We start from the raw sequence: 18,619 nt of genomic DNA on the forward strand, positions 1-18,619 counted from the left end.
CCAATGGCCTATTTTACTCTACATGTTGCCATGGTTCTCAATGCGCTCCAATTCGATGTTTAGTGAATAAACGTCTCTCTGAATTAATTCCGAATTCCCAGCGAGTCTCACGTTAGGGGTTTATTTACTCTGAATTGCAGTGAAATTAAATCCAAATGACAAAAAATCCTAAAATAAACAAGCTGTGCCGACAGAGCCGACAGCTGACAATTTTCCAGATCTTTTCTATTTCAGACTAAAATTTGCCGTTTTGATATTTATTTGATGCAATTCGCAGTTTAGTAAATAATCCTGAAGAATTTGAACTTGATTTCACAATAATGTACATTACAGGTTGTGTCCAGGCAGCCAGTTACTGCCAGTAGGTGGCGCTGTCCGTGCTTTGGCAGTAGGTGGCGCTGTCCGAGCTGTCAGTAGGTGGCGCTGTCCGTGCTGTCAGTAGGTGGCGCTGTCCGTGCTGTCAGTAGGTGGCGCTGTCCGTGCTGTCAGTAGGTGGCGCTGTCCGTGCTGTCAGTAGGTGGCGCAGTCCGTGCTGTCAGTAGGTGTCGCTGTCCCTGCCTGGGATGTAGGTGTCGCTGTCTCTCTCTCACGTGTCTCCGCACTCTATGGTCAGAAGGCGCACTCTGTTGTAGAACCGGAAGTACGTCACGGCGCCGAAGCAGTTTGGTGCAGCGCTGCTTCCGGTCCTGAGTCACGGTGAGGGAAGAGAATGGCTCCGCCGGGAGAATGCAAGATGTCCGGGGACGGAGCGGAGCAGGTACCGGGGGCCGGCAGCCATGGCGGGGAGATAATATCCTTACCGAGACCTCTCTCCTATTTACTATCACACATCGCCTCCTCTCTCCTATTTACTATCACACATCGCCTCCTCTCTCCTATTTACTGTCACACATCGCCTCCTCTCTCCTATTTACTGTCACACATCGCCTCCTCTCTCCTATTTACTATCACACATCGCCTCCTCTCTCCTATTTACTATCACACATCGCCTCCTCTCTCCTATTTACTATCACACATCGCCTCCTCTCTCCTATTTACTATCACACGTCGCCTCCTCTCTCCTATTTACTATCACACATCGCCCCCTCTCTCCTATTTACTATCACACATCGCCTCCTCTCTCCTATTTACTATCACACGTCGCCTCCTCTCTCCTATTTACTATCACACATCGCCTCCTCTCTCCTATTTACTATCACACATCGCCTCCTCTCTCTTATTTACTATCACGTCGCCTCCTCTCTCCTATTTACTATCACACATCGCCCCCTCTCTCCTATTTACTATCACACATCGCCTCCTCTCTCCTATTTACTATCACACATCGCCCCCTCTCTCCTATTTACTATCACACATCGCCTCCTCTCTCCTATTTACTATCACACATCGCCCCCTCTCTCCTATTTACTATCACACATCGCCTCCTCTCTCTTATTTACTATCACATCGCCTCCTCTCTCCTATTTACTATCACACATCGCCCCCTCTCTCCTATTTACTATCACACATCGCCTCCTCTCTCTTATTTACTATCACATCGCCTCCTATTTACTATCACATCGCCTCCTATTTACTATCACACATCGCCCCCTCTCTCCTATTTACTATCACACATCGCCTCCTCTCTCTTATTTACTATCACATCGCCTCCTATTTACTATCACATCGCCTCCTCTCTCTTATTTACTATCACATCGCCTCCTATTTACTATCACATCGCCTCCTATTTACTATCACACATCGCCCCCTCTCTCCTATTTACTATCACACATCGCCCCCTCTCTCCTATTTACTATCACACATCGCCTCCTCTCTCTTATTTACTATCACATCGCCTCCTATTTACTATCACACATCGCCCCCTCTCTCCTATTTACTATCACACATCGCCCCCTCTCTCCTATTTACTATCACACATCGCCCCCTCTCTCCTATTTACTATCACACATCGCCCCCTCTCTCCTATTTACTATCACACATCGCCCCCTCTCTCCTATTTACTATCACACATCGCCCCCTCTCTCCTATTTACTATCACACATCGCCTCCTCTCTCCTATTTACTATCACATCGCCTCCTCTCTCCTATTTACTATCACATCGCCTCCTCTCTCCTATTTACTATCACACATCGCCTCCTCTCTCTTATTTACTATCACGTCGCCTCCTCTCTCCTATTTACTATCACACATCGCCCCCTCTCTCCTATTTACTATCACACATCGCCTCCTCACTCCTATTTACTATCACACATCGCCTCCTCTCTTATTTACTATCACACATCGCCTCCTCTCTCCTATTTACTATCACACGTCGCCTCCTCTCTCCCATCAGCTATCACGTCGCCTCCTCTCTCCCATCAGCTATCACGTCGCCTCCTCTCTCCCATCAGCTATCACGTCGCCTCCTCTCTCCCATCAGCTATCACGTCGCCTCCTCTCTCCCATCAGCTATCACGTCGCCTCCTCTCTCCCATCAGCTATCACGTCGCCTCCTCTCTCCCATCAGCTATCACGTCGCCTCCTCTCTCCCATCAGCTATCACGTCGCCTCCTCTCTCCTATCAGCTATCACGTCGCCTCCTCTCTCCCATCAGCTATCACGTCGCCTCCTCTCTCCCATCAGCTATCACGTCGCCTCCTCTCTCCCATCAACTTCTATCACCCCTGTGCTATTCTCCATCATGTCCTTATCTCCTTGATTTTTGTGCCATTTATTTTATATCGCTCTGAATTATTTGTTATTCATTTCTCTCCTTCACAATGCCCACTGTTTAAAGTCCCTTTGTGTTACAGCTCTAATAAATGTAAATCATCAATAGATTGTGTGCCCATGTCCTTGTGTCCTGTTGTTATTCATCTTTATATTATCAGAACTTTATATTTGCACAATACTCCAATTTCAAATTTTTCTTCCTACTAAAAATGCAGTTAAACTTAGTTGTAATCCAGCGCTGAGACATATTCTTTATGCACCATGATCCTCTCTTGCTGACATTGTCAAGATTCATGACTTTTGTCCAATATAATGTTTCTCATTGTGAAACATTCTGTACATACAGTGCGTATGTGCCAATTGTCTGTGATCCGCTAATCTAGTACTTAGAACCATTGAATGCAGTGGTTTTCATAGAGAACACCTAGACACACGAAGCATCTGGTTTCGCAATACTTTGCATACTGATGCCAGATCTAAAAATATTAAAGTACTTAATCTGTTTTGGTCCATAGTTCCTAGTGGCAGTCTGACATCTCTAGAGACATGAAGATTGCAAAATGTAAACTGTGCTATTTTTTTGGAAACAGCACCTCCTCTCCAATTCATTTGTGACTCAAAATCACTTTGTCAAGATGAAGTAATTTTGGTTCTTAGAATGACTCTTTACGATACATGTTGGTTAAATGTCACAATGTATATTCCTTTTAGTTTTTCACATATTTCCCCCCCCCCAAATTAACTTTTGTTATTGCCCCACAGCTGATCACATGTCCCTTCTGCACGGTTACCATTTTGTTCTGCGATTCTTTGTTTATATTTCCAGTTCTAATTCTTTTTAAATGGTCCATGTTTATCCGAATGCCCACAAAGGACATAATGCTTTTATTTAATCTTTGTATTTATATTCCTATCAATCTTATGTTAGACCATCATTTATTCAGCTACTTTCTCATGTGTCACTCCATACTCTTGTGTAGAACCGCTTATAATATTACTGAACATGCTGCTTTGTCACAAGTGGCTTCTTTCTCTGTCTGTTCGTCTCTTTTATGTTTTGTTAACTTAATATTTCATCTTCTGTCCATTTCCTGACTTTCTGATTCTTGTTTACACAGATGGAAATGGATGAAACTCGTAGTGGCACTGGATTGCGGCAGTATTATTTGTCAAAGATCGAGGACCTGCAGGTACTTAAATATTCTTTAGTAGCAGCACAATTTGTGCTTGTATAATGGAACTGATTTATAGGTCCAAGAGAGTACTATATTCTCAATTTGGAACAAGAATACCAGACGTCGTGCTAAGAAGTTATAAATAAAATATTGTAGTTTATTTACATTTTCATAAATTCTTACACTTAGTAATGTATACTGACTTGGTGATTTTTTTTTTTAATTTTTTTTTTAAATCATAGGGTGACAGAAAAGAAAAAGAAAACAAATGCAAGCTAGTAGCATGGCACTATCACAAATATGTACAAAACTCACAAATAAGATGACCCATTTTAACCTTAGAGTGGAAATAACACAATTATCTCAGTAGTGGCTTACAATGTGAACTATTCTGTAGGAATAACTCTTGGAATCCTCCTATTGGATAGTTACAAATACATTAGCAGGCTTATTTGCTAAAATGAGAATTGTCAGAATTTCAAAATTTGTAATTTACGGTCAAAATAGCTTAAAGGACCACTATAGTGCCAGTAAAACAAACTCGTTTTCCTGTCACTATAGTGTTAATAGGTCCCCCCAACCTCATGGCCCACCTACCGCCGGGCTCTGGGGGGAGGAAGGGGTTAAACGCTTACCTTTCTCCAGTGCTGGGGACTCGCGTCCCTCTTCCGACGAATGCGCATGCGCAGCAAGAGCCGTGCACGCATTACGTCAGTCCATAGGAAAGCATTTCTCAATGCTTTCCTATGGACGCTGGCGCCTCTAGCGGCTGTCAGGGAGACAGCCACTAGAGGCTGGATTAACCCATATGTAAACATAGCAGTTTCTTTGTTTCTCTGAAACTGCTATGTTTACAGCTGCAGGGTTAACCCTAGATGGAACTGGCACGCAGACCACTTCATTGAGCTGCCTATAGTGGTCCTTTAAAGTGAACTTGGAGAACTTCCCCTCTGACGATTTTGGCCTTAAATGTGAAAATGTGCTTGGCTTTTCTGCCACTTCTAACTGCAGTGAATAACCCTGTCTGTTATGAACTTGACCCAGTTGGCTCCAATGCATTTATTTACTGATCACCTGAGATCTGTGAAATGCGTGGAATTGGTAAGGCTTTAATTCTTCACATTTTCTCAAAGTAGAGCACTTGCTTCAGTTTCTATTGAAGGGACATTCTAAGCACCAAAAAGTTATTAACTTTATTCTCACCTGCCTCGTCAAGGCAAGCATCTTGAGTTGCTGATTGGCTAGTGAACTTTTACCTTGACTCGTAAGGTGAGCTTACACTTTAAAAGCCATTTGAGTAGCACTAAAGTCCTGTTATTTAAATATGCTTAGTGTTTTGGGGTAGTGCACAGGTAACTTGTTTTTTATATAGTAGCATACATTCAGCCATAGACTTATGCAAATTTTGAGACGCTGAGCATGAGGTCACATTCTCATTATACAGACCCTGATAATAAAATGCTGAGCCTTTTTGGGGGTGCCAAACACCAACCTCAATCTGAAATTGAGCATATCATTACGTGATCTGATGCATTTCACTTGCCTAGCATTTTTTGTCACACTCGAATATAAATTTAGTCTTCATTGACCTACACATTCCTTAGCATAGGTTGACTTTGCTTTTTACTTTCTCTCCAGCTGGTTGTCAATGATAAAAGTCAAAATTTGAGGCGTCTCCAGGCTCAAAGAAATGAACTGAACGCTAAAGGTAAAGTTGGTAGTGATATAACTTAAAATATTTGCTTGTCAGTGCATCGTTATAGGGGAAAGAGCTATACTTATATACCGCTTACAAACAAGTACTATTTTATTAAACATATAAAATGGAATGGACCCTTGTGAGTCACGCTTGGTGACTAATGCTTAGAGACTAATTATGTGGACTGTAGTGTTGTACATGTGTTTCACAGAATTTCTCATTTTCATAATTTTTAGTCTGTTATTGTTCCACATTAGTAAAACGGCCTGATTAGAACTCCCAGGGTCTCTCTAATACTTTTAGAATTTTAGATCTGGATGTGAGTGCACACACAGAAATTAAACATGGACAAAGTCTCAAGCAGTTTGGTGTAATCTTAGCACTGCTGATGTTTGCTGTGTAAACAAGCTGAGCATTGTAGGAATTGCAGTCTGCAACTATCTCCTTTGCCGCTGTTATCCATCACTGGTCTCTAGCTGCAATTTACAAGTATGTCCAGATGTGAAGTGAAAGGTTTTTCAGTGTGCAGAGCACTGTTTGCCAGGCATAGCCAAGGTTTCTAGTGTTTTCTCCAAATTAATTTACTATAATATGAACCTAAAAGAGGAACATTTAGATGTTAAATTATAAATATAGCTAGAGTGAGCCTTTTTAAAGACTCGCTCTAGACACCACAACAAGGCGCATGGTGCAGATAATACCCTGCACCTACTTTCAGTTCTGAGTTGATTGTTACTGATTTGCAAAATCTTTGCCCCTATAAGCCAGCCTCCCAGAGCTGTCAATCAGGCACCTGGAATTGTATCTTCCAGGCAGTCCATATCAGATTGTGTACATGTGCAGTTGGCGGCTCTGCCTATTTTTACACACAGCACAGTTCACAAAACTGAGACAGATTGTGCAATTAAATGGTAGCTGGTCTGATTGCTATTGGCTTATCGCACAGCTTATCACAGAAACTCTGCTGATCAAGGATTTTATAGAGTAAGGCAGACCAGAATCCGACACTCAGGTTATCACTGCTGTCTAAACATAGGCAAAGTGATATTGCTAATGAGGTGGAATAACTCTTGCATTTGCATATTACAAGGTGATGGGCTGGTTACGGGGAAACCCACATTTTCATCAAACCACTTAAAACAGTTGGACAACGACTTAGGACGACCCAGATACACTTCTAGCACCATGCCCACTACAAGGGACTGCCGTTTTGAAGCTTAGACTGCTCCTTTAACATCATCCTCCATAAATGAAAAACACAACTGGCTTCAAAATAGCCAAAATCATTTACAGGAGTAAATCTTGCAGCATTTTACCCATAACATTAAAAAGAATCCTGCTGGTTTGATTTGTTCATCTGTCGGATTACATGTATTTGCTTATTGTGGTTCTCACCTATATGTGTCCAATCTTTTCTTTAGTGCGTCTCTTGCGGGAGGAGCTGCAGCTGCTTCAGGAGCAGGGCTCCTATGTGGGTGAGGTGGTGAGAGCCATGGACAAGAAGAAAGTTCTGGTCAAGGTGCTTGGAATCACTATTTCTCTGTTTGTTCCGTGATAACTGATCCACGTACATAAGGATGTGTAACCAATGATCTCTTTTTCACTATAGGTCCACCCCGAGGGGAAGTTTGTTGTGGATATTGATAAAAATATCGATATAAATGATGTAAGTATATAGACATAAACTTTCTTAAAGCTCAGCTGTCACATGGAAAGGCTTGTTCTCACAGAGGTTTCATTGAAGTTCCAACACTCTCTGTATCAGATTTTAATAATTATTCCCTGTTTATGAGAAACTGAAAATGACAATGGTGCATTAAGCCATCAATTACATAGCTCAACTCCTCTAACTCATCCCTCTTAGTGCTTTGTTCACCACATTCTGAATACAGATACATTGACTCAAGTCATCTCCCATGGGGAAACATAAATATGTTTAAAATTGGTGCAGATTGGGCGGAGTCTAGCTACTGAAGCGGTCAGGCGCATGGCCGAGGAGCTCCGGGAAGAAAAGAGCAAAAACAATCGATAAAGGTGGCATACGCCACCCTACTCACATATCAGGGGGTACCCCTACATCCCCCAATCCACATGGGCCGCGAAACGAAAAAACAAAAGCCCGACAAGCCTCGGCAGGGCATGAACATTGGGGACTTATGGAAACAGGCCCTGAGCGCCCCAGGCCCCAATATGGCATCCCTACATGGCGGCTGCTCCAACTTTGAGGATGGAACATCGGACGAAGCAGAGGAGGAGTACTTGGCAGAGCCGCAGGGGCCCTCGACGGCACCACAGATACCTCCACCGCCCACGGCGGCCTCCACGCCGGTAACAATGGAAGCGATCGTCAGGCTAATGGAGGACCACCATCGGAAAATTTCGGCAGAAGTGGCCGCAATCCGAGACGACCTGCGCGGTCTGTCTAGCAGATTGGGAGTGGTAGAAAAACACTCTAACACCCAGGCCACCCATATCAAGGAGCTGCAACGGGCGGTTTCAGAGCTCCAACAGCAAAACCTCCTCACGGAACGCAAGCTCGACGCCTAGGAAGATAGACGGCGCCAAAATAATCTGAAAGTGCGGGGAGTAGCAGAAAACATCTCAGAAGCCGAACTACCGCACTTCACTAGGCGGCTACTAGCTGCACTTCTGAACCCCAAAACGGCTAAAGCAACCCAAATAACCGGTATATTCCGTATACCAAAATCAATTAAGGCACCAACTTCAGCTCCTGGAGACCTGATTATTCAATTCCTCAGCCGCACGGACAAAGCATCAGTACAAGCAGCCATCAGAGGCCAACCAACCTACCTCTTTGAGGAGATGGAGCTCTCCTTCTATACTGACCTCTTGGGAGGAACGTTGGCGTGGAGGAGAGCACTGAGACCATTCACCTCCCTACTACGCACACACCAGCTCCGGTACCGTTGAGGCCCAGCCAACACACTGCACGTCACCAAAAGAGAAACAACGCATATAATACACGACATGCAAGAAGCCGCAGCAGCGCTGAGAGACTTAGATCTCCCTTTGGACTCCCTCGGAAGGGCGATACCTGCAACCTCTCGAGGCCTTGACCTGGTACACTCTGCTGAATTCAAGCCTAGACAGAGAGCCACGGAGACCTACGCGGCGGCCACGACTTGAGTTTGACAGGCCCCTCACCGGGACACTATTTTCTATTGCATAGTCGAATTACGACCTTATTGTTATTTTATCACAACTTTAATTTTATTTTTTTTATTTTTTTTATTTTACCTTACATTACTTTATTATATACAAAAATGAAACCAAGTGGGGACCACTAGGACGTCGGAGGGCTTACACCCAGACTACACTACCGCCATCATGACCCCGCACCACAATAAACGGGACCGGAACCAGACCCGGACCGCACAGACAGTCCCCTGGCAACATCGCTCACCCCTCCTACTGTACCTAAAGGTACCCCAGACGCAGCATACAACAAGAAGGAGCCCTAAACCAGTTTGGCCAGCACTAGACAGACAGACACTCACTACTGACCCCTATAGCCCAGCCCCAGACTGGTTGACATTGCCTAACACGACTTTCTAACCTGACCTTACGTTAACCTACCACACGTCACTGAGACCTCAACGTCTACTCCTTAACGACTGCTTAACTTGCAGAAGTCTTATCACGTGCTACAATCGAAATTAGAATGTTCCCTCATACTTTACAGCTACTGTAAATATTAACATGACACAGCTATATTTCCAACCCTACAGAGCCCTACAGCCCATATAGGTACAGCATAACATACTTATCTCTAGCCCAACAGGTCCTATGCAAGAGACACTCACGATCTCTAGTCACAGAAAACCAGACAGGCGAGAGTCTCCCACAATGCCTTGCACATATTATAAGCACGAGAAATTACTCCAGTTTATTCCTATAGTACTCGACACCAGACCAGGTGCGATTTTGTACAAGTTTCAGGGCACTGCTGTTTGATCAACCTCTATGCATAACTTTATTTAAATTTTTGTTTGTTTCACGTAGTCGAACTACACACTAGCTACTCGCACTAGAACCGACCTCACTTATTATTATAAATTGTGCAACAGTTACCATGTACCCCATTGTAATAATTGTCGTTGAAGCGTACTCGGATTGCCGTTGGGGCACCACATACGCGGCGTTGTATCAATATGCACTACAAAAATAAAGAAAAAATTGGTGCAGATTTATCATGCAAATTACATGATGGTTAATGACTGTTCTTACATAAAGCAAAAGTGGGTTATATGGATCTGGAATTAACAGGATTATTTGGCAACTACTTTATATGTGTGTGTAGGTTTATTTGCAAGTACACATTCATTCAGCCTTTGTCCATTTAATAACCATCTCTCATCTTTCAGGTGACACCAAATTGTCGTGTTGCATTGCGTAATGACAGTTACACACTGCACAAGATCCTGCCCAACAAGGTGGATCCACTGGTATCACTGATGATGGTAGAAAAAGTTCCAGATTCCACATATGAGATGATTGGAGGATTAGACAAGCAGATAAAAGAGATAAAGGAGGTCATCGAGCTGCCTGTCAAGCACCCCGAATTGTTTGAGGCTTTGGGAATTGCACAGCCCAAGGTACGGCGAGGAAATGAACAAGGCTCTGGTCTCCCTTATGCACTTGCCAATTGGAATGAATGTGCCAGTAATTTGTATTAAAATGAACCTGTTGTCAAAATATATATATATCACAAAGACACATGGCGCATTCATTCTAAAATATAGAGAATTATTCACCTTTCCTCTGTTCCAGTGCAGCTTTGTGAGTGTTACTCTTCATGTAAGATCCACCCTCAGGCTGTCCACCGCTCTGCCTCTGGTCTTCAGTGATTTGCCCTGCTGGGAAACACTTCCCATAAGCAGGGCAAACCTTAGTGACTCTGGCTTCATTGTCAGCGTGCCGGCGCCTTAACGGAGTAACCTCCCATAACCCTGTTCCTAGACGCCGTAGCTGACGCTAGAAGTGGTTGCTATGCTTAGGAGAGCTGTGGGAGGTCTCTTTTGCTCTCCCTTGTCAGTGACTGCCTCGGCACGCCAAGCCATTGACTAACAGCTGAAATGCCTATTTTTAGATAGTATATATTTTTTCCCTAATCTTTACATTTGCTAGTACAATGTGTAGATAGAATTTTATGCTCAATCTAATGAGCATAAGTTGTTTGGGATGTGACAGATCCCCTTTCATATTTAAATTTAATTTAACAGATTTTTTTTTTATGTCTGAATCTCACATTACAGTTAGCGAAATGTGGTCTCCCTGTAATGTTAGAGATTATCTCACTGAAAGGACCAATTTAGGCTCTTTGTTCTAAAAGTATCATGCTGCCATGTCTTCATACAAAGATACAGCTCTCATTAATTTCCTTAGGGAGTGCTGCTGTACGGACCTCCTGGCACTGGGAAGACTCTCTTGGCCCGTGCTGTCGCTCATCATACAGATTGCACGTTTATAAGGGTGTCTGGCTCTGAACTTGTACAGAAATTCATCGGGGAAGGTAGGTGTGAAATATAGTTTTGTGTTATGTCTATGAATACATTATGCACGTGTCACTGGTGATGGTAGAAAATGAGAGATATACATATATACATACAAGCACAGGCCTGAAATCATTATGCTTTGAATTATTAGGAAGATGAAAATTACCAGCCATCCAGTATCATACATCGGGGTTTATTAACTAAATGTCGAAATGACAACAGATGTATTTATGGGGATAGAATGTCGTGATTTCAATATATCTGTCTGGTTGTTATCTGCCATCCTGCATGATAGTGGCGTAGCTGCATAGAACTGTAGTCAAACCAGACATGTCTAAACCAGCGACTATTTCCTCAGATCTATTGATAGCATGGAATGGGCAGGAGCCCAACACCCAACCCTTAGTTTTGCCCTGGCATGAAGATTTTTAATTTAGCGTATAACATTTACAAAGACGAACATCCAATTCGATTTATTTCTAACTGGATCCCATAGTGAAACACCATTATTTTTTAAAATCTTCTTACCCATTATTTATGTCCTACGCCAATGGTGTTTATAATCTATAAAATGAATGTGATTCAAGTTACAGTGACTTTTATATCAGCACTGTGCTACACACACATTTGTAACTCTAGTTTTCTTCGTTATTATTGTGTTTTTAGTTTGGTTTACTATGAATGCTTCTTCTTATGGATATGTAATTCACAATGATCTCCTCTAGGGGCCCGAATGGTGCGGGAACTCTTTGTAATGGCTCGTGAACATGCTCCTTCCATTATCTTCATGGATGAGATTGATTCCATTGGATCCTCCAGGCTGGAGGGAGGTTCAGGAGGGGACAGTGAGGTCCAGCGGACAATGCTTGAGTTGCTGAACCAGCTTGATGGATTCGAAGCCACTAAGAATATCAAGGTATGAGCAAAATCGTAAATCTATATGGATTGTGTATCATTAGACAATATTATTTTAACTACACACTGTTTCTTGGTATTAAAACTGTTGTATCTGATTTTTCAGGTCATTATGGCAACTAACAGAATTGATATTTTGGACTCTGCCCTACTTCGCCCTGGCCGTATCGACAGGAAGATTGAGTTCCCTCCTCCTAATGAAGAGGTAATGTGGGACAGGGACTGAATTCTATTTTCTTAAATGCTGCTAATTAAAGGGACACTTCAAACAACTAAATTACTTTAGCTTTTTAAAGTGTTTTATGTATGAAGAGTGCCCCTCTCCCCCCTCACATTTTATACAAAGTGCTGCTTTTTGCTGATTTTTTTTTTTGTGAATATTTCTTTTATTATGGCACATGCGATATGGGGTACAGAAGAGAGAGAGGAGGCATTGTGAGGTAACACGAGTTGATGATAACAATATAGTGAACAATACACCTCTAAGAAAGACTGCCATATTTTTTGTTTTTAGAAACGTCATGCAAACAGATTGATACAAGCTTGGTTAATAAAATAAAAATTAAGTATGCTAAACAACGCTTACGTTATGGTTACTGAAGTTAATATCAAGGGTAGGTTACATGTTAGGCAGGGAACAACTGTGAATATCCTGGTCAAATCTGATTGGGAACACGCTAAATATCACACAGTAGGCCCCTCAGCTGATTTTTTTTTTAAAATATAAATTACCACTTTTATAATTAAACCCTGATACACATTCTTGGCCATGGGGTATTCTTTGTAGGTTAGCTTGTGTTGCTTAACGCAAGAAACAGGCTCTTGCGCAGAGTGAGACTTTTCGGTGAGCTGCAGTATTACTGACTGAGAAGCTTGTGATTGTACAACCGCAGTCCACAAGGGACATTTCTCAGCCCAGACGAGAACGTCTGTACCGGGGAAGAAGAGGAGGGCTTGCAGTAGCTGCAGATACTAGTTCTGCAGACATTGCAAACTAAGATTTCATATACTTCACTGAAAACATGCAAAAAGAATTACATTCATGTGCTCTTTGGGAGTATATGTAATCGTTTTGTTTAATTTTATAGTGTTCCTTCAATTTCTCTTCTTAAACTTTTTTTCCCCCTTGTATCTTTTCTTACTTTAGAGCTTATTCTATAAACTCACATTAGTATTGCATTTAAATCCTCATGGCAAAATGTAAACTTAGCCTAGCAGTAACTCTAAAGACTTCCATTGCTCATTGTTCTTTTTCACTCACGTGTTTGAGCACGTCAGCCGTATTTCAAGCCTTTTCTCTCTTCCTTTCCCTTCACAGGCACGTCTAGACATTCTGAAGATTCACTCCCGAAAGATGAACTTGACTCGTGGTATCAACCTCCGTAAAATTGCAGAACTGATGCCTGGAGCATCAGGGGCCGAGGTGAAGGTGAGCCTATTTGGAGCTGAGTAATAGTGGTTTCCCCCTTAAGATTCCATTGTTACATCTGGTTGCAGAAACAAAATATGTAATGTCCTGTTCTGAGCCCAGGCCCAGATCTTGCAAATTGTTCCTTAATAGGCAGTAGATGGATGCTTCTGTAGAGTATGATCCTTTGGAAACACATGTGGAAAGTGCTACAATTCAAGTGAGCACACCCGGAATCCAATTTGTTCTCGTATTCAGAATTGTCTCCCATTCCTATGTTTGGACTCCATTCCCCAACATTCCTATGCAGATAATTCTTAGACTTTGTCAATTTAACTCCATGCTTCTGTACCATCTTTTTAGTCTAAACTAGGCCGTTCTTCATGCCACTAATTTTTGTATTTCCCAGTAGAAATTCATTCTTGAAATTAATTTGAAATCTCCTTTGTTTTTTAAATTATATGTTCACCTAATGATATCCCCATGATACAAAGATAAATCTATTTTATTACTGTGACTACGAAGACCATAAACATTGTATTATCTGCCATTCTTAAGACTTTGTTTGACCTCAACCCACTATTAGTACTTGGTCTTGCTGGTTCTTGTACTTATCAACTGCTGACAGATGACTTCTATGCATTCACAGTGTCCCTTTTTTTGTTGTTGTAGGGAGTGTGCACAGAAGCTGGGATGTACGCTTTACGTGAAAGAAGGGTACATGTGACACAGGAAGATTTTGAGATGGCTGTAGCCAAGGTGAGTCTGATGAAAGTTTGCATTTTTAAGGTTTTGGTTATTTTCAGATAACTAACATTGCCTAGTACCACAACCTCACACATAGTTACTGAAACGGTTCCTGCTTATATTGTGCATTTTGTAGTACAGACATTTTAATGAAAACACGCATGTCAAGTAAGATGTCTTTCAAGACCTCCTGAAGATGAAAAAAAAAAAAATGAATCCAAATTTTAACAAGTTTCCATGCGTTATCTCTACTCTGGTTTTAGGATAGTTTATTTTAGACACTGCTGATTTTTATGGACTTGGGAAAATCCCAATACGGGGAACACTACAGTTCCAGGTTTACTGGCGTAAATGAGGCGTTGGGAAACTTATGGGTTCACAATTTTTGTCCTTGAGTTGATGTAGTTTAGTAAATACCCCAGATGCGATCTGTAATGCTCCAGTATATCTTTATATTTTGTGAAAGGTACAGGGACTTTGCTAGTGGATAAATGTCAAACTTTAATTATGTACCAGGAAAGTAAATAAAATAATGCATTCTTTAATTCAAGTGCAATTGTTCTGTTTAACGAAGCTGCTCCTGACCTGTTTCCTTGTATTCTTTCTTCACGTACCCCAGGTGATGCAGAAAGACAGTGAGAAGAACATGTCTATAAAGAAGCTTTGGAAATAAAAGGGCCGGGAAGTACCGGATACTGTCATCTCGCAAAATATATCTTCAGTTTGACGGTGTCTGCTCAGCTGATGCCAACTTGTCCAATCAATGTTAGGAACTCGGTTCTGAGTATCAGGCCCCTTATTTTGACTTTGCTACAAGTGTTGCCAACCCCCTGCGAACTCAGAGAGATCTGTAATCCACAGCAAAGCATTGCAGGTGCTTTTTCTTTTTTAACTGGGGGAGGTAGCACAAAGAGAATTCTACTCTGATCTCACACATCGTTCAGCATGTGTCCTTAAATATATATATCAAATTAATCTAGAAGCCAGAAACCCATATACTTAGTCTCAGGCTGGGTAGAGAATCAATTAAACTCCCCACGAGCCAAAATCAGGTTTTTGTGCAACAGTGAGCAGTTTGGGTATTGCGGATTTTGTTTTACAGTTTCTAGAAAATTATGCCAGGGGTTTGTGTTTGTAATACTGATGAAAACAATTCCATGAGGTCTGTTTAATAAACAAGAGAAACCATTTAAAAATTGAGACTGTTTTATTTATTCAACAAGAAACAATTAGCCAAAAGAATATTATTAAATGAAATAATTCAAGCCCAGCTCCCAAAGCACGTTACTTGTAAACAGCACACCCCTTAAATTGCATTTTAAGTTATACTACGGGCTAAGCGGCTTTGCGCATTTTCCCTCAGTGGACATGTCGCCTTTATTTACTAGAGCTCACTGAAGGATCAGTTGTGTTTAATTTTCATTGAAGTGAATTGCTCAGTAATATTTAATAACAAGGCTGTGAAGAGTTGCAGAGAAAAGATCTTGGTACCTCTTCTGCATTTAATTTTGTGAGATTCCTCCTCCCCCCCCCCCCCCCCGTCAATTGTGGATGTTTACCTAAGTTAGTTAAAAAAGAAACAAAAACCCTCCACAAAGATGTCTGACAAGTGCTTTGTAAGTGAGCTCTGCTGAATAACTACATGTGTACATTACAGACCCACATCATAGATCCAGCTTCTGAGGCTAGATTCCAATTCTAACCAGACTATATTCTGTTCAGAGTCCTAGAATGGAAACCGGAAGCCCTGTTACCAATAGAATTTATAGTAAAAGTGTCACCTATAGATGCATTTAAAAAAAATCTAACTTAAGTGTAACACCAAAGACCTAAGTGGTTTTCTTTTATAAAACCAAATCCTTTGATTAATATTCATGTATTTTTTTATGAGGAATCTCATGTGCACAGAGGTTGTATATAGTTAGTATAACAGCTAAAAAAAATGTGATACAACTCACTTTTCGTAATCGTGGAGAGTGCTGGGATTAGCATTTAATTATGCCCCTTTTACAAACCTGTTTAACTTCCTAGGGGAAACGTGCGTAGCCAAATGCCACAACACAGTGATGGCAAAACATTAGGTGTATGGTAACTGCATGTTCCTCCCTGTGCATCATGGGAAACTGCACCCAGCCAGCCTGTGCAGTGATCATACACACGTTTCCTCAGAATGAATGTAACATGACTTATAAAGATAATCATCAATGGTAAAACATGACTAAAGAGTTCAGGTGACAAATTTACTATAAATGTGCATTGTTCTGCTTGCTAACACACATTTCCTGCATTATTATAAAAACAAACATCTCACACTCAAAACATATAAACCTCTGAAGAAACTTTTGTTAGGAACACAACTGGGGTTATTTATAAAACAACAACAATTTGTATAAAAGCCCCTTTACTTTCTACAACTTTACCCCCGGATTATTTTATTATCAGTATAAATATCACTCGTGTCTTAACTTCTGAATAAAAATACAATCATGCACAAATTCTTAAAACATGAGCATTTGGTCCCAAATATTGTATCTGCATAGATAAAATGTTAACCCCCTGAGAATAATCAACATGGCTCGAAGTTGCAGTGGTGCTTTTTTTTTTTTTGCATGTAGCGAAGAAAGTTCACAGCGTTTTCTCCTATGTTCGGGTATCACTGGAGGAGGTGAGAGAGATTGGTACAGTGGAAAGATGACAAGTAGAACCAGCAAAGAGAGTTTGTTCTCTGTACCCAAATGCTGGAGACTTGCCGGAACACTAGTGCAAAGTCCTTGGTGTGTGATAGATATCTGTTATACAAACATATCATATGATTCACATGCAGGGACGTCCTATTACCCAACGCGAAGAATCCCACCCCAGCAGAAAAACTAAATAATGCATCCCCACACCTCAGAATATTTAGTGCAAATATAATAAATGACTGGAAAAAAATACAAAAAACACTTATGATTAGTACTTGCATCAGAGTTTGATATATGTTATGAGACTGGGCTCATCCACAGACTATTTTATTGCATTACCCAGGACTAGGTGCTGTAAAGCAGCACTCACGTTTTCAGCCTGTCAGATACAAAGGAAGTGCCTCCTCATACAGCGATGAAAGGGTCTATGAGATTAGTATGATAGAAGTTGTATGACAGCTGGAGGTGCAAGTTTGAGGACAGAATTGCTGCAGAGAGTTTCCTGAGCTACAAGCAAATATAATAAAGATGTGGAAAGATTTAGTAATCAGTGCAAACATGTGTTACATAAAACACTCCCTGCCCACACTGACCTTTTAAATGCATTATTGCAGTTGAATGTCTTTGAAGCTATGACAAGCAATTTGATCCAGGAACGGGCTAAAAAAAAAAAACAGCCAATCCCTGGTCCTTTTATGTAATCCTACAGTCATTTAATGGGTGGCTTTGAGCAGACATTAAAGGAACAGTATAGCATTAGGAATACAAACCTGTATTCAGAACCCTATAGTGGCCTGGTGTTTAGTGGTCTCTGTCCCCTTTCAAATTTTTAATTTTTACCTTTTCTCTCGGTGCTGCTCACCTCTGTCTCCCACAACGTCAGAGGAGCATTTGGGACTTGATGCGCATGCACAGCCCCAGAGGAACGCATTGAATTCAACAATTTCCTGTGGGCTTCTGTGCCACCTGACAGTTTTACTGTGTCAGTACTGCAAAAGCACCTCTAGACTCTGTAAGGAAGGCAGTCACAAGCGGTGGATTTAACGCTGCAGGATTAAAAGGACAGCATCAATGCACCCAGATCACTTCATTAAGACTATGCCTATTTGCCCCACTGACAACCCCAATGTGTCACAAATGCCACATCACACCCTAGAACCACATCACAATATACATGCTGGCCCCAAATATTGCAGTCTTCTGCGGAATATCACAGAGGGCCAGACCAGGACTGGAGGGCAGTGAAATTTCAGGCCTCCAACCAAAGCACAAATCACACAGTGCTGGGTTAGTAAAGCCCTGCACTCTTCCTGCTACATACGTTATATTTCAGTTCTGAAATACGTTGCAGACATCCCAATTAACATCCTACTTTTAATGAGTAGAAGAATGGTGCTGAATGTCTGCCCCCACATCCTCCTAATGCTAAGAGACGCAGACAGTCCGTCAGCCATCCCCATATCATTTAATATAAATTTATGAACAAAGAAGAGTTTAAATCATTTGTCAGTAGAAAAGCCTACCGTCTCCTATCAGGTATATTTATTAAATTGAGAACAAAATGAATTTCAAATTTAAGGCCCAAGTAGCCAAAATAAAAAGCTCTCACTCGCAAGAATTTTTCCAGTTCAGCTTTTTTTGGTCTAAAATTTGAAAGTCACATTGAATTTACTGTTCGTTAACGACAATTCTCACTTTGGTGAAAAACCTTGTAGGTAAATGGACTCCAATGTGAATTATTATTTCAGTGCTGATAAATATA

The 18,619-nt window shown here is 41.5% G+C and overlaps 1 protein-coding gene across 1 annotated transcript; it reads left to right on the forward strand.

Moving 5' to 3' along the window:
* Positions 1-635: 635 nt before the first annotated feature.
* PSMC5 (proteasome 26S subunit, ATPase 5) lies at positions 636-15,369 on the forward strand. Its single transcript, XM_063459377.1, has 12 exons — positions 636-757; positions 3,832-3,903; positions 5,527-5,596; positions 7,009-7,106; positions 7,197-7,253; positions 9,973-10,203; positions 10,994-11,120; positions 11,829-12,019; positions 12,125-12,223; positions 13,337-13,447; positions 14,099-14,185; positions 14,793-15,369. Exons 1-12 carry the CDS (start codon positions 710-712, stop codon positions 14,844-14,846), a joined length of 1,245 nt encoding a protein of 414 aa, XP_063315447.1. The 5' UTR covers positions 636-709; the 3' UTR covers positions 14,847-15,369.
* The last annotated feature ends 3,250 nt before the right edge of the window (positions 15,370-18,619 follow it).

Source organism: Pelobates fuscus, chromosome 6 (assembly GCF_036172605.1).
Source record: "Pelobates fuscus isolate aPelFus1 chromosome 6, aPelFus1.pri, whole genome shotgun sequence".
Taxonomy (NCBI): Eukaryota; Metazoa; Chordata; class Amphibia; order Anura; family Pelobatidae; genus Pelobates; species Pelobates fuscus.

Coding starts and splice junctions, on each gene's coding strand:
- PSMC5 (XM_063459377.1), top strand. CDS start 710: ATGGCTCCGCCGGGAGAATGCAAGATGTCCGGGGACGGAGCGGAGCAG. Junction 5,597..7,008: donor AAATGAACTGAACGCTAAAG/GTAAAGTTGGTA, acceptor TCTTTTCTTTAG/TGCGTCTCTTGCGGGAGGAG. Junction 12,224..13,336: donor TCCCTCCTCCTAATGAAGAG/GTAATGTGGGAC, acceptor TTCCCTTCACAG/GCACGTCTAGACATTCTGAA.